Here is a 13,170-nt window from a genome sequence, read left to right as displayed (position 1 = left end):
CCATTACAGATGTAAGGAACTTAAACGCTCGAGCCGTTCGTCGAACACGTCGAGCGGTTCGGACAACAGTTCGCGCTCGAGCGGCTACGGCACGGACGGACAGAGGGACTCGCGGGATGAGCTCTTTGAGAAAGGGTGAGGGTGAATGATTTCCCGCGGGTTTCTCATAGATTATAGATTGTTTTAGTTATGCCATAACTTCATCTGAAGCGATAGACCCTAGAAAATTGGCTTGCACAGCCACCGCGAGCAATGGAAATGCGTGTGGCGCGTGTGGCAGCTCTAAAATTGTCTACAAAGTATATATTTTTAATGGCTGCTACGCGATATGGAGGCTATAGCGTAAGAATTTACGACAGTCCAAGCGCTTCTTTGTCTCGGCAAAAACTGCATACAATCGACACAAATCCCGGCTCACACCAAAGGTCGGACCGACTAGAACATGTGAAAGAGCGATGATTTGGCTTGTTCGCACCGTGCCGATTAGGTAGTTGACTTGTCTGTTCGTAAACGATCGAGTTATCTCACTAGTTACTATTATTTTGCTATAGTACGACCGAAAGCATATAATAACTAAATTACTAATTCACACAGTTAGATCATTTAACCATATACCTACTAATATTACACAATCTTTGTTAATTAGGTAAGATTTTGTCATGCCATCAGGTTTTGTTCTGTGATTTAGAAGATATAATCATAGTAAAAGAGGAAAAGTATGTAAACTCCGACCCTTTAGGAGACTTTACTGCCTACTCCGGCGCGGACGCTTAGGGTTGTCGATGTCTATTTTAGATTAATTACCTACCGGCAAATAATTTTAGTACGAAAATTAACTTAAAATTGTCTTATGTCTGTCTAGACAAACAAAATTCTATGCCGTATATTATTATTATTATACTAAATTTAAAAACATATTTTATAAATTCACCGGAGTGGTGATGGCGACTGTGTACATACTACTCTTGTTTACCTACACACAATACTATAACTATTTTGTTTATAGGTAGGTAGGTAGGTCTATTATTTTTTCATGTGTCCCTGCTCAAAACTATTACACTAAACTTATATACTACTAATTTACAACTATACCTAATACAAAAAAATACGTAATTACGAGTACGCGAACGTAAAAAGTGATCATCTCGCGAAGCGAGCTAAAATCAAAACGTACGATTCAGACGGCAGCGCAGCCTTGACTGCTGAAAACTTAATCCTTCTTAAATTATCAGTGTGTGCATGCGGCGGGTGCGTGCGTACCGGCGCCAACCAACGCGCACGCATTTAAGCCGCGCGATGTACTTTTGTTTAGTAGTGAACTTACTTACCCTCTTTTACTATGATATAATGGTCAAACTATAACATTTTCTTTCGAGACAATCGATATATTCAAATTCAGTGTTACATGTCTTGCACTTATACGTAGGTGATTTATGTGAGTAGTCGTATGACAATTAATGTTCAAATTATTTTTGGATTTCTTTTAAAGGAAGAGAATAAAATGAAAAGAAGCAATGGCCTGCAGTACGCCATTGTATACAAGGGGCAAATAAAGATTGGGAAAATTTAAATAAAAGCATCGTCTGTGTTAATTATAATAATAATAATCTTTTGATAGATATGTGTGTATATTTTATATTTTGAATAATGTTCTATTATTCTTTGTCATCTGCTGTCTCCAATCACTTCTGTCGTGTGTCTTCTGTAAACAATATACTCGTTTTAATCTGCCACTCTCGTTTCCTTTAATTGTCTGCCCTAAACGCCCGTTATAACTATACTAGTTAGTTTCTACCTTTTCTACTTTTTTTTTAAACTGAATAGTGATTCTGACTATCTCACCTGATGATAAGTAAAGATGAGGCCGAACATCTAGGAAGATGGTGTAGATTGTAAGTAACGATGTATAGGTACTAATGCGACTATGTTACTTAAGTAATCCTTTTGTACGTTGTAGAGACGCAGAGGCATTCAAGCCGGAGTGTTGCTGGGAGGAGACAGAGCAGGACGACAGCAGTGCGTGCTCGGATGCCTCGTTCACTGACTTTACTCTAGACGACGAGGGCAAGTGGCATTGCCCGCCGAAGCAAGTGTGGAAGCCCACTGTTGAGGTAAGAGAGGGAAAATGATGCAAGAAAGAAAAAAGGATGACTCTTAAAAGTACACATAAAGAAAAAGGGATGGACAAAAAAAAGTAACGCTATAGACACCGATGAAATAACCTTTCGGACAAAAAGACATACCTACAGTACAGAGGTATGCAAAGAAAATGTTAGAAAGAATTTACACAGTGACATATAGGTACCTAAAGAATTGAACTATGAAATTGCTATTCCTATATCCTATCCTATACATCCTATCCTATATGCTCATTTATAAGTAATAACCTAATAACGCACCAACCAAGAATATCGTCATTTATTTGCCTGCATATACGAAGCAAAACTTCAAAAATATTCTAAACTGAATTAAATCACAAAACAGATAGGTACAGAAATCAATCTCCATACAAAGTGCGCTCGAGCAACGCACACGTAGACACTGCTCACGTACACGATATTATTATCTCGTACCGGTTGGGTTGGGACCAGTTGTTTAAATTCAACATTAAACGGTGAATTGTCGTTTTTTAAGCTACCAGTGGTAACAATGACATTAAAATTAAAATACTTTAGTTATTATTCATTTATATTTCCATTCTTCCCGTCTCATTCTCAACAATAAATCAAACAACTAGATACGAGTGCCACTACCACGATAGTTTTTTGTGCATAAGCCATAGTTGACAACCCTAGAGCGACCGCCGAGCGTAGGTATGAAAAGTGAAGTACATACATGTGATTGACTTCTGTACCTTTCTGTTTTGTGATTTAATGTTATTTAAATTGCAGGCCATCCAAGAGTACAAAATGATAAGGGCTGGCGACAAAGTTCTGGTCTGCCTATCAGGCGGTCAGGACTCCATAGCGCTTCTGCACACCATGCACCAGTACCAGTTCTATGCTAGGGCAAAGGGGATACATTTCAGTATCGGTAAGTAACGTAATTCCACACAAAGATTTTACGAAATAATACACACTAATGGTGAGTAGGGCATATTGCTCGTAGAACTGATAAAGGTTCTGAGGTGGCGACCGCGTAACGGAAAGCTAAGCATTGGTAGTCATCTGATGAGGAGGTCTCAGAATGAGAGGGCTTTGGCCGTAGTTCCCACGCGGGCCCAGTGCGGATTGGGAACTTCACACTTACCATACCATTGAATTGCTTCACAAGTGCAGGTTTCCTCACGATGTTTTCCTTCACCGTGAAGCTCGTGATAAATTTCAAATATGTAATTTCGCACATGAATTTCGAAAAACTCAGAGGTGCGAGCTGGGGTTTGAATTGAACCCACGATCCTCTAGATACTTGAGAGGCCAGAGGACAGAGGGCAGAGGACTCCAAGTCCCTAATGTTTAGATCCGTCGTCAGGGCAGCGATGGACAGAGACCACCCGTTGATGACCAAGATCCTCAGTCGTGAGGGAACGACTAAACAGACAGAGATAATAAATAAATAAATATCACGGGACAATTCACATCAATTGACCTAGTCCCAAAGTAAGCTTAGCAAAGCTTGTGTTATGGGTACTAAGCAACGGATAAATATAATTATATAGATATAAATATATACTTAAATACAAATTAAACACCCAAGACCCGAGAACCAACATTCGTATTTTTCATACAAATATCTGCCCCGAAATGGGAATCGAACCCGGGACCTCAAGCTTGGTAGTCAGGTTCTCTAACCACTAGGCCATCTGGTCGTCTAAACACCAACATATACCAACATTTACCAACTTGCTTGGTTAATTTATTGGTTTAAAATTATTTTCAGGTGCTCTATTCGTGCACGAGGCTCAGTCTGACGTGGACCCTCTGCACCTGATGGCGTACTGTAGAACTCTTGGAGTCAAGTTCATCTACCAGGACAAGTTGGATGACGACGAATCAGAGAGTAAGATTCCAATAAATGTTGCAATAGTCCATTATGATTTTATGATACAGATGTGCTAGTGTGGTCATTACGCATGAGGCATTATTATACGCGAGTGTCAGAGCCATAGGCGAGCGCGGTAAGGGAGTCGAGTGTGTAATGATCAACGTATACGGGCTGCATACATTGTTGGGTACTGACAGGGTATATTTCCCATAAATGTTCAGATTTTTATGATCATTGACTGCGTAAATGCATTTTGATGCTCTGTGCATTCTGATAATTTTAGCTCGTTATGGTGTTCCGAATCTATTGAAATGTAATAAAAATATTTGAGTATCTCGTCTTGTCCATAAGGATGCTGAAAGAGACCAGGAGGTTAGTTCAGGCTTCGCCAGCTATAGAGCTGGTGCTTATCTGGCGCTCAAAGGCTCGGGGTAGTGGTACAAAGGGGTAATGCGACCTGCGTTTTGGGATCGATGGATGTTTGCCTTGTAGGGGGGTTGTTTAGTATATTATTATTTAAAGTTAAATTATTACAAGATTGTACCTAAATAATTGAAAATCGCACATTTTGTGCATACATATTTAATTACCTTAATTCGGTTTCTGTGTACGCCTTTTACTTGTAAGAAGACTTTGCATGGAATCGTAAACCTAATTCCAGGACGCAACAACTCCCGGCCTCAGTCTCTCCACCGCTGGTCTTCCCACGCGGTCCGTCGGCGCGCGTACGCAGCGGCGGCGGCGCACGGCTACGGCGTGGCGGCGCTCGCGCAGCATTTAGACCACGCCGCGCGCGCGTTCATCGCGGCTGCGTTCCACGCCGGCACGCTGGGGACTGTCAAGGCTCACTACAGGATCAAGTGAGCATGACATTTTTTTTAATTAGCCTGCATGGTATAGTGTGTCAGTGCTGGGCAATGGCCTCCACACCTCAAGCTCAAGGGTCTAGCGCAATGTCAGGCCAATCTCTTGCATACTAATAATAATTAGGATTAGCTACTCTTGAGGTTTATTTTATAGACTACTGTTTATTGCGGGCGTTTTCGACGCAAATGCTCTTTGCGGATTATCAAAGGTATAGCTTCAAGTGAATGCTTTGCATAATCATTATGCCATGATGTCTTTAAATACACTTCCGTAAGACTCTTCATAGAGTGTTTGAAACGTTCCTTAAGACCATTGAAGAGTAGGAGCACAAGTAATATTTCTGCGACATGAGGTCTTATTGTCTAGGGCTGCGGCTCCACTGAGGCCGAGACGAGCGGAGCGGAGAGGAGACGTGTAGGATCGACCAATCATATTAGTTTAAATCCATTTGAAATCCACATCTCGGAGACGAGAAACGAGATGTAATATGATTGGTCGATCCCTACACGTCTCCTATCCGCTCCGCTCGTCTCCGCCTCAGTGGAGCCGTAGCCTTACGCGCACGGAATTATAATTGTTTTCACCACTTCCTTCTGTCACACCGTATATGATGTGGATAGAAAGAGATGGTGAATGTGATCGCTAACGACAGCGAGTTGTGCAATACAGCCTCTAGTCTGTGCTCTAGTCTACCTAGTAATACGAGTATCTGTGAGCTGCTGCTGGATGATCAATCAGTTACCTTCACAAATAAAGCAATACATATTTTTAAAAAAATCCAGGGGACTGAATTGTAACATCCAGGGTTATTCCATATAGAAAGGCAGTAAGTAGGTAGAAATCCATCGAAGATCTAAGAAACACTCCTTTAAAGATCTCCTAAAACATTTTCATGCATTCGTTATTTTTTCCAGGGAGCATTCTCTCCGCATCATCCGGCCGCTGATCTACGTGCGCGAGAGCGCTCTCCGCGCGTTTGGCTGCGCACGCGGCTTGCCTGACTTCCGCGCTTACCCCAGCGGGGATCTCGGGGACCAAGGGGACAACAGGGACCAAGGAGACAGCGGGGACAGTGGGGACAATGAGCACGGGTGAGTCGAGTAGACAAACTTTTGACAACGGAATGTAGAGTCATAAATGTGTTCCGTTGGCTCACGAGTTTAAACTCTCTCTGATGATGAATCATTATTATCATCCCAGCCTATATACGTCCAACTGCTGGGCGCAGGCCTTCATGCAGAATGAGTGCTTGGGCCGTAGTTCCCACGCGGGCCTAGGGCGGATTGGGAACTTCACACACACCATTGAATTGCTTCGCTTGTCCTCACGATGTTTTCCTTCACCGTAAAGCTCGTGATCAATTTCAAATGTAATTTCGCACATGATTTAGGTTTGATTGATCCCACGATCCTCTACTTGAAACGAGTCTTCTACCACGAGTTTACATCTATGTAATTTGTACGGCCAGGAACATAGATAGGTATAAAATATTAGCTTTGGCCCGTGACTGCGAACACTAAGTTACACACAGTTATTTAATATTTTAACTAAGGTTACCGACATAGCCCGAAAAATTGCGAAACTGAAGTGGCAGTGGGCGGGGCACATTGCTCGCAGGACTGATGGCCGATGGGGTCAGAAGGTTCTCGAATGGCGTCCGCGGACCTGGAGACAAGCTGTCGGTAGGCCTCCAACAAGACGGAGCGACGATCTGGTTCAAATCACGGGATCGCGGTGGAAGCGGAAAGCACAAGACCGGTCTGAGTGGAGAACCTTGGGGGAGGCCTATCTATGTCCAGCAAGACGTCTTTCGGCTGACATGATGATAGAATATTTTGTATTTCAGTCGTGATAACGAGCCGTCAGCGGAGCCCGAGGTGCGCGTGCGCGGCGCTGAGCCACTGGCGTGCGCGCGCGGCGTGCTGGCGCTGCACGAGCGGCTGCATCCGTATCTCTTCGGCAGCCTGAAGAGCGCTTTGCACCCCTTAATCAGTGCCAGGTAGGACTTTTTGAGCTTAAAAGCACTGGTACTCTTGTGCATACATATTGGCTAACCAAAATAAATAAATAAACGACGGTAAATTTGCTCTCAGCTCACACCTCCCGCACGTCCCGCGCGCCACGCCTGTCGCGCGTTTCCAGAACGATCTTGTAAATGTTCTTTAGCAATATTTTGACTCTTTGTTTCACATTGTTCTCGGTTCAGTTCGATTAACTCAAAAACACGAATGCTAGATCAGGCTCGAAGTTCTACGGCACATGGCTATACCTTAAGTTATCTATCATAAATACAGTCGAAGTAGCGTCAAATAAATGTATGCATCGACCTTAGGGTTAGTGGCATAAAGGTGTATAGATATTTTTGATTTTATGTGTTTATGCTCTTGGCTGTAAAAAGTAGTCCTTTAAAGTACAATTTTGATTATTTATCATTGCAGAAACATCGAAAAAGATCTGAAAGAGCACAGGCATAGGAAGAAGTCAGTGATTCAAATGAAAAACGGAGCGCCTGTGTACGACTCGGAGGAGGGAACCGAGGAAGAGCCAGTGCCATAAACTGACAGCTGCTGTCATATTTCCCGCCAAAAGTATGCCTGTGCAGGGAACGGTGTTATCGAGATGTCATGCTACATTTACACGCTTGCCGAGGCTTGCCAAGCGTCTACCAACTCCAAGCCTATACAAACGCTTGAATGCCATTTACACGCTCGCAACCGCGTCAGTGTATTCCGGACAGTCAAGCATGGCAGACGTGGATCTCGAAGTTGCTTCGGCTCTTGTGTTGAGCTTGACATATTTTTAATTAAAGAAAAAGGATAAAATTTCTTTGTTAGTCCAAGCACTCATGATTGTTATTAAAATTTATTTAATATGTACGTCCGTACGGTGTGAGCTCTTGAGCGACACTAAGCACGAGCCAACGTGTAAACGCGTCGCAAGCGCTTGCCGCAAGTTCCTTGGATCTGTGTTGAAAAACCGACACCGGGCCCCGGATAGGCAAACGCAAGCGCTGGCAAGCTCACGCAAGCCTATCCAAAAGGGCCGTTTACACGCTTGCGCTGGTGAGAGGTTGCCGAAGCTGGCCAAGCGTGTAAATGTAGCATCAGTATGTCACACTGATCTTTGTCTACGAGTAAAGCACTATTCAATCATCACTCAAAAGCACTGTCAATCGTTCAAAGGTTAACTGGAAGAGATCCCTTTAAGGGATAAGTTCGCCTTTGTACATCTTATTATCCTGTGTTCTGTTATTTTCATGTGTTTTTATGTACAATAAAGAGTTTTACAATACAATACAATTTTTTGCAAAGCGCTTGAAATGTTGATAGAACGTTTATTTTGAATCGACCGCGATTTGATTTTGACGAGAATATTACGAGTAGTATCGGCTTTCTGATGTCGTCGGCGTCAGTGCAAGACCTTGTAAAATAAATCAACGAAGAATTTGAAATTGCTTTATTTTCGACAGGTAAATTAAATTAAAATTAAGTACATAAAAATATCTTAAGACTTAAAATACCTACATAAATTAAAAAATAAATAATAATACATAAATCTAAAACTAAAACAAATTACTTAAAGTACCCCCCTTAGGCAAGGTCCCGAAGATGCTGGCAGCGTTCCCTCTTTGAATAGCTAAGCTTTTCTTTTTCTTTGTCCGAGAAAGCTGCCAGCTCTTTGGTCCCCTGTGACATTATGTCGATTAGGAGCGGGCAGTAGTTTGGTATGTCAAGCATTGTTTTGTTTGGACAAATATTAATTGTTTATTAGAAGAAATACTTAGATTATTATTTGCTACTATTATGGTAGATTTTTACGATTTATATTATCAGTGTCACAGCCTAGATACATTCTTTAAAAATATGTAAGTCGGGATGTATGAAGTTATTTTACAGATAATCGATTTATATGGTAACACCAACATGTGATGTTTCAGTGATTGATTTTTTTAATGTGATCGTGAATAGATATTTAATCATGTTGAATATAATTATTGACCTCATAGTATGTACGTAAGTCAAGTCATAATTTTGTTGTGTAAGTGTGGATAGATTTTAAAAAATACATATTTAGTGTTGCCATATTGATAATTATTTTTTCTACTATTGAGACGGTGTATTATTTTTTATATGTGTGTGTTGAATTTGAATAAAATGCATTTGGAACAGGACCTGAAGCGTTCCATTATGTTATAAAAAATAATTACATATTTTTGTTAAATATGTGGTTGTTACTGATTAAAATATTAAAAATAGAACATTAAGTGGATCTATTTAGTATGTCATGGTAAAATAATATTCGATGACAAATATTCTTTATAACGATACTGGTCCATAATTAAAACTATTGATAAAATTAATTGTTACGTTTTCTCATTATAAAATGTAAGAATTTAAAATTTCGATATATTTGATAGTTGGAATGTTTCTAATAAAGTTATAAGATTAAGAAATAGAATTTCAGTGATAAAGGCTCTATAGCGTAATAAAGTATCTATTAATTTATACGATACAGTAAAACTCTAAATAAGAAAATACTGTTAACTTAAACAATTGCTGTATTATGGAATAGAGACTTTCTGGATTATATATTTCGGTTCTGAGTAAACTGAATAATGTGGGATTCTACTAGCTATAATGAAAATTTACGAAAATGATTGTTTCTTTGTTGAAAAATGTATTGCTTGTATTGTTTTTTTACAACGAAGGTTCTGACCTAAACGACCAATTTTAAAATGTGTCGTCTTATGTGTGGAAACATCGACACCCAGGTTCCATTTTTGAATTGCTTAAATCAAAATTGGAATATAGCTCTGTTGATGTCAGACTGATTTGATTTCTTATCGATTAAGCACATACTTATCCATTATATACTTACATTAAGCACACACTTACTCATTTGAATGTTTAGAGTTCCGCTATGCAAAAGGAATAAACGGAACCCTTATTTAATATAACATACTAAAAAGCGGCCTAAACTGTTATATAGCACCGTTTTTTTTAAATAGGGAATATACTGCAATGTTCTACCGTCAGAATGCAGCACTAGCACAAACCCTTAACAGTTTTTTTAATGTATTAAATGTCCGTAGGATGCCATACCTAATAACTTATTATTTCAATTTATTTTTTTATCTTTCTTTACTATCGATGTAAATATCATCTTATTTTGTTACTAATAAATATGCCAGGATCCGTCATGGCCTCAAAATATAAACATAACTAACGTTGTCATTGTGAGCGTTTTCAGATTATCCGATCCGATATCATTAAGTATCGGACGCCGATACGATATCGGGGCAAGTAAAATGTATGAAATATGATGCGATATCGGATCGGATAAGCTGAAAGACAGGTACATATTTCATACATTTTACTTGCCCCGATATTGGTATCGGACGCCAATCGGATAATAATCTGAAAACGCTCTCATGGCGGTTTGTTTGCGGTTTGTGCTAGTGTCGCAACGCCCACTGCGCAGAGTTTTGCGTAATATTCCGTATTGTGAACTTTAATTTAAATACAGCTTTTTATATTCTCGTTTTAATCTATGTATATTGTATTGTTGCAAAATATATACCTATGTTTTAGGTTAAGAATTGAATTCCTATTTTAGGAAGTAATTACCTATTGGTAGGTAATAATTATATTGCGTGTTATAATGTTCAATGAAGTCCTGTCATTTGCTTCCAAAAGATATGGTATTCATATACATTGTCGTTTAAGAATTATAATAAAGAAACTTTTATTGGAATTTGATGTTTTATTTAAATGTTAACCACCTTATAGACGGTATTGGGCACTTCTCTACCTATTTGAAATTTTATTTCACAATCAGCCACCTCCTTTCTCTATTTATTATTTACATTTTTTATTATTTTTCTTCCCTTTCTGGTCAATAAAGTATAAAATACACCAATATATTTATTTATTTCTTATTTATTTATTTGTCAGCAAAAAATACAGCATTACAGTTGAAACACCATCTATGTAATTACTTACATCAAAACGGCGCACAAAATTGGTTCACGTTCGTTCGGGTTAGACAGGGGTTGTGCAAAATAAGTAATATTGATGATTGATGCGCCGTTTTGTTCATACTTACCTACCAACTGGAATTGGTTTCATGCTGGTATCAGATGGGTATATTTAGAGGTCCTGATGGTCACCTTTGAGAGCGTCTGCCGAGCACTTCAGACAAAAAAATACAGACATATTTCGCTTTTCTGTATCTACCAGTAAATTCCTAACTGATGCCATGACTATTATTTCAGTATCAGATGGGTTAAATGAAATTTCGCCCCTTTTTCGCGCCGGAAATGACTATTTTTTTGGTACTTTCGTCAAGTTCCGCCGCGGCAGACTATCAAATTCGGACTTAGCATCAGTTTTATGGGAAATCATTGTGCATTTCTTCGCGTTATCAAGTAGGTACGAAATTTTGCAGTCCGCTCTCCGTCTACAAACAGCTAGTCTAGTGCCGTAAGGATAGATGTCAATGTATAATCATGATGACATATCTAATATTTTTTAAGGGTTTGTCACAGAAATGAAACGCAAATTGATTTAGTTTATAATAATTATAATTATAACATTAATTATAATTTCCACTACATACACATTAAATGCTTATGTGTGCTCGCAAACATCTTAAATTAATGAGTATTACAAGTACTAATATTTTTTTAACTCAATGAGTATTCCAACACTGGATGTGATAAGATAATACTAATTTTAAGCTGCAACAGTAAATCCAACTAATCTAACATTTCAAACATTGCTTAATTATTTTTTTAAATCGTTTCGACACTATGTTTTAAAAAACAGATTTTATAATTATGCTTACTACATATTTTATACGTATATTATGTGCTTTAAGTCTAAAATATTTTATTACTACGCATTTAATTTCATTGTGTTGTTATACCTATACTAAATGTACTAAAAGCGCGATCATTTGTGGTCTCATGTTTTTCAATCATAGCCGGGTTCTGGTAGTTTATTTTTTGCCGCCTTGGCAGCATGGTTTGCCACCTGAAAAAAAAAGTATTACATAAGTATCGGGTGTTTATGCACGTTCAAATAATGCACGGCCTGATAATCCGTGCTTATGTACACGGATTATCATTCCGTGCATTATCACCCCGGGGTGACACTCTTTCCCGGCCCGGATAACACCGACATGAAAATACTAGCCCTGTTTTTTGTGGACACGCCCATAGAAACTGACAGAAGCTTCTATGGGCGTGTACACGAAAAACAGGGTCGGTATTTCCATCCCGGTATTATCCGGGCCGGGAAAGAGTGTCACCCTCACCCCGTACCGAAACTAGCACACACGAGTGTAGTTAATGTACGACTTGTATATTGCTCGACCTGTTTTTGGGAAAATACCAACCACTTATTTCGTGTACAGTCAAGGGCAAAGATATCGACACGGCCAAAGTTACAAAAATATGTACGTATACACGACTTTATGCACTTAACATTAAGGCCGTGTATACATATTTTTGCAACTTTGGCCGTGTCGATATCTCTGTCCTTGACTGTACACTGAATATTAATACATTTAGTAGAAAATAACTTAATTTGATGCTGGCGCTTCGCCGGCCGCTGCCGCGGCACGCTCGCTACGCTCGCTCGGCTCGCGCATTGTGGCCACAATTGGACCTAACACAACCTAACACAAATCTAGATGGTAATTCGAATCGATTGGATTCAGATTATCACGTCGTACATTATCACTACGTACATTACAGCGCGCGCAGTATTTTGTACGTCCTGATAATGCGCGACCATGATATTGTACTGCTTCGGATTATCACGTCGTACGTACATTATTGCGCGTACATTCCGATTTGTATATTATTGTTTCCCTAATTATCAAATCGCGACTGCATCGTAATGCAGTACCTATCAAAACACACACATTTACCGATCATGATACGCGTAGGTACTGTGCGGGGTATATAAGATAAGTAAGTATAGTAAAAATAGATAGAGAGGCAATGATCACGATGTATCAGGGTGAGTACACATTTATATCATTTTAACGATTTGAGATCAGATCAGGCGTGTTGTAGGTACTTATCGAGACGCGTACCTATTCCTAAGGGTGATTATTGATTAAGATACGTGATGCAATATGATAGAGACCGCGATGTCGACGTTTCATGCAGATTAGGTACTTATCTACCTACCATTGACATCTATGTACTACACTGCATGTTTCTTACTTCAACGGCGCACAAAAACAGTTCCCAGCGCGGTTTTGTGAACAGTTCCCTATAGTCTGTTGACGTCAGTGACAGTGGTTGTG

At 39.6% G+C, this 13,170-nt stretch overlaps 1 protein-coding gene across 2 annotated transcripts in view; it reads left to right on the top strand.

The window, feature by feature from the left end:
• LOC141435686 (uncharacterized) overlaps window positions 1–10,605 on the top strand; it is a 124,308-nt gene extending 113,703 nt beyond the window's left edge. Inside the window, exons 10-17 of one of the 2 annotated variants that reach the window (XM_074098430.1) lie at window positions 10–135; window positions 1,958–2,111; window positions 2,892–3,033; window positions 3,880–3,999; window positions 4,646–4,844; window positions 5,766–5,942; window positions 6,698–6,850; window positions 7,290–10,605. In XM_074098430.1, the coding sequence (XP_073954531.1) occupies window positions 10–135; window positions 1,958–2,111; window positions 2,892–3,033; window positions 3,880–3,999; window positions 4,646–4,844; window positions 5,766–5,942; window positions 6,698–6,850; window positions 7,290–7,407 (1,189 nt within the window). In that variant the 3' untranslated portion in view covers window positions 7,408–10,605. The remainder of the gene's footprint in view (window positions 1–9; window positions 136–1,957; window positions 2,112–2,891; window positions 3,034–3,879; window positions 4,000–4,645; window positions 4,845–5,765; window positions 5,943–6,697; window positions 6,851–7,289) is intronic. The other variant, XM_074098431.1, reaches the window with a different exon arrangement.
• The last annotated feature ends 2,565 nt before the right edge of the window (window positions 10,606–13,170 follow it).

This window comes from Choristoneura fumiferana, chromosome 15, assembly GCF_025370935.1.
Source record: "Choristoneura fumiferana chromosome 15, NRCan_CFum_1, whole genome shotgun sequence".
Taxonomy (NCBI): domain Eukaryota; kingdom Metazoa; phylum Arthropoda; class Insecta; order Lepidoptera; family Tortricidae; genus Choristoneura; species Choristoneura fumiferana.
The sequence above is the reverse complement of the archived record's forward strand: the minus strand, read 5'-3'. Positions and strand labels throughout refer to the sequence as shown.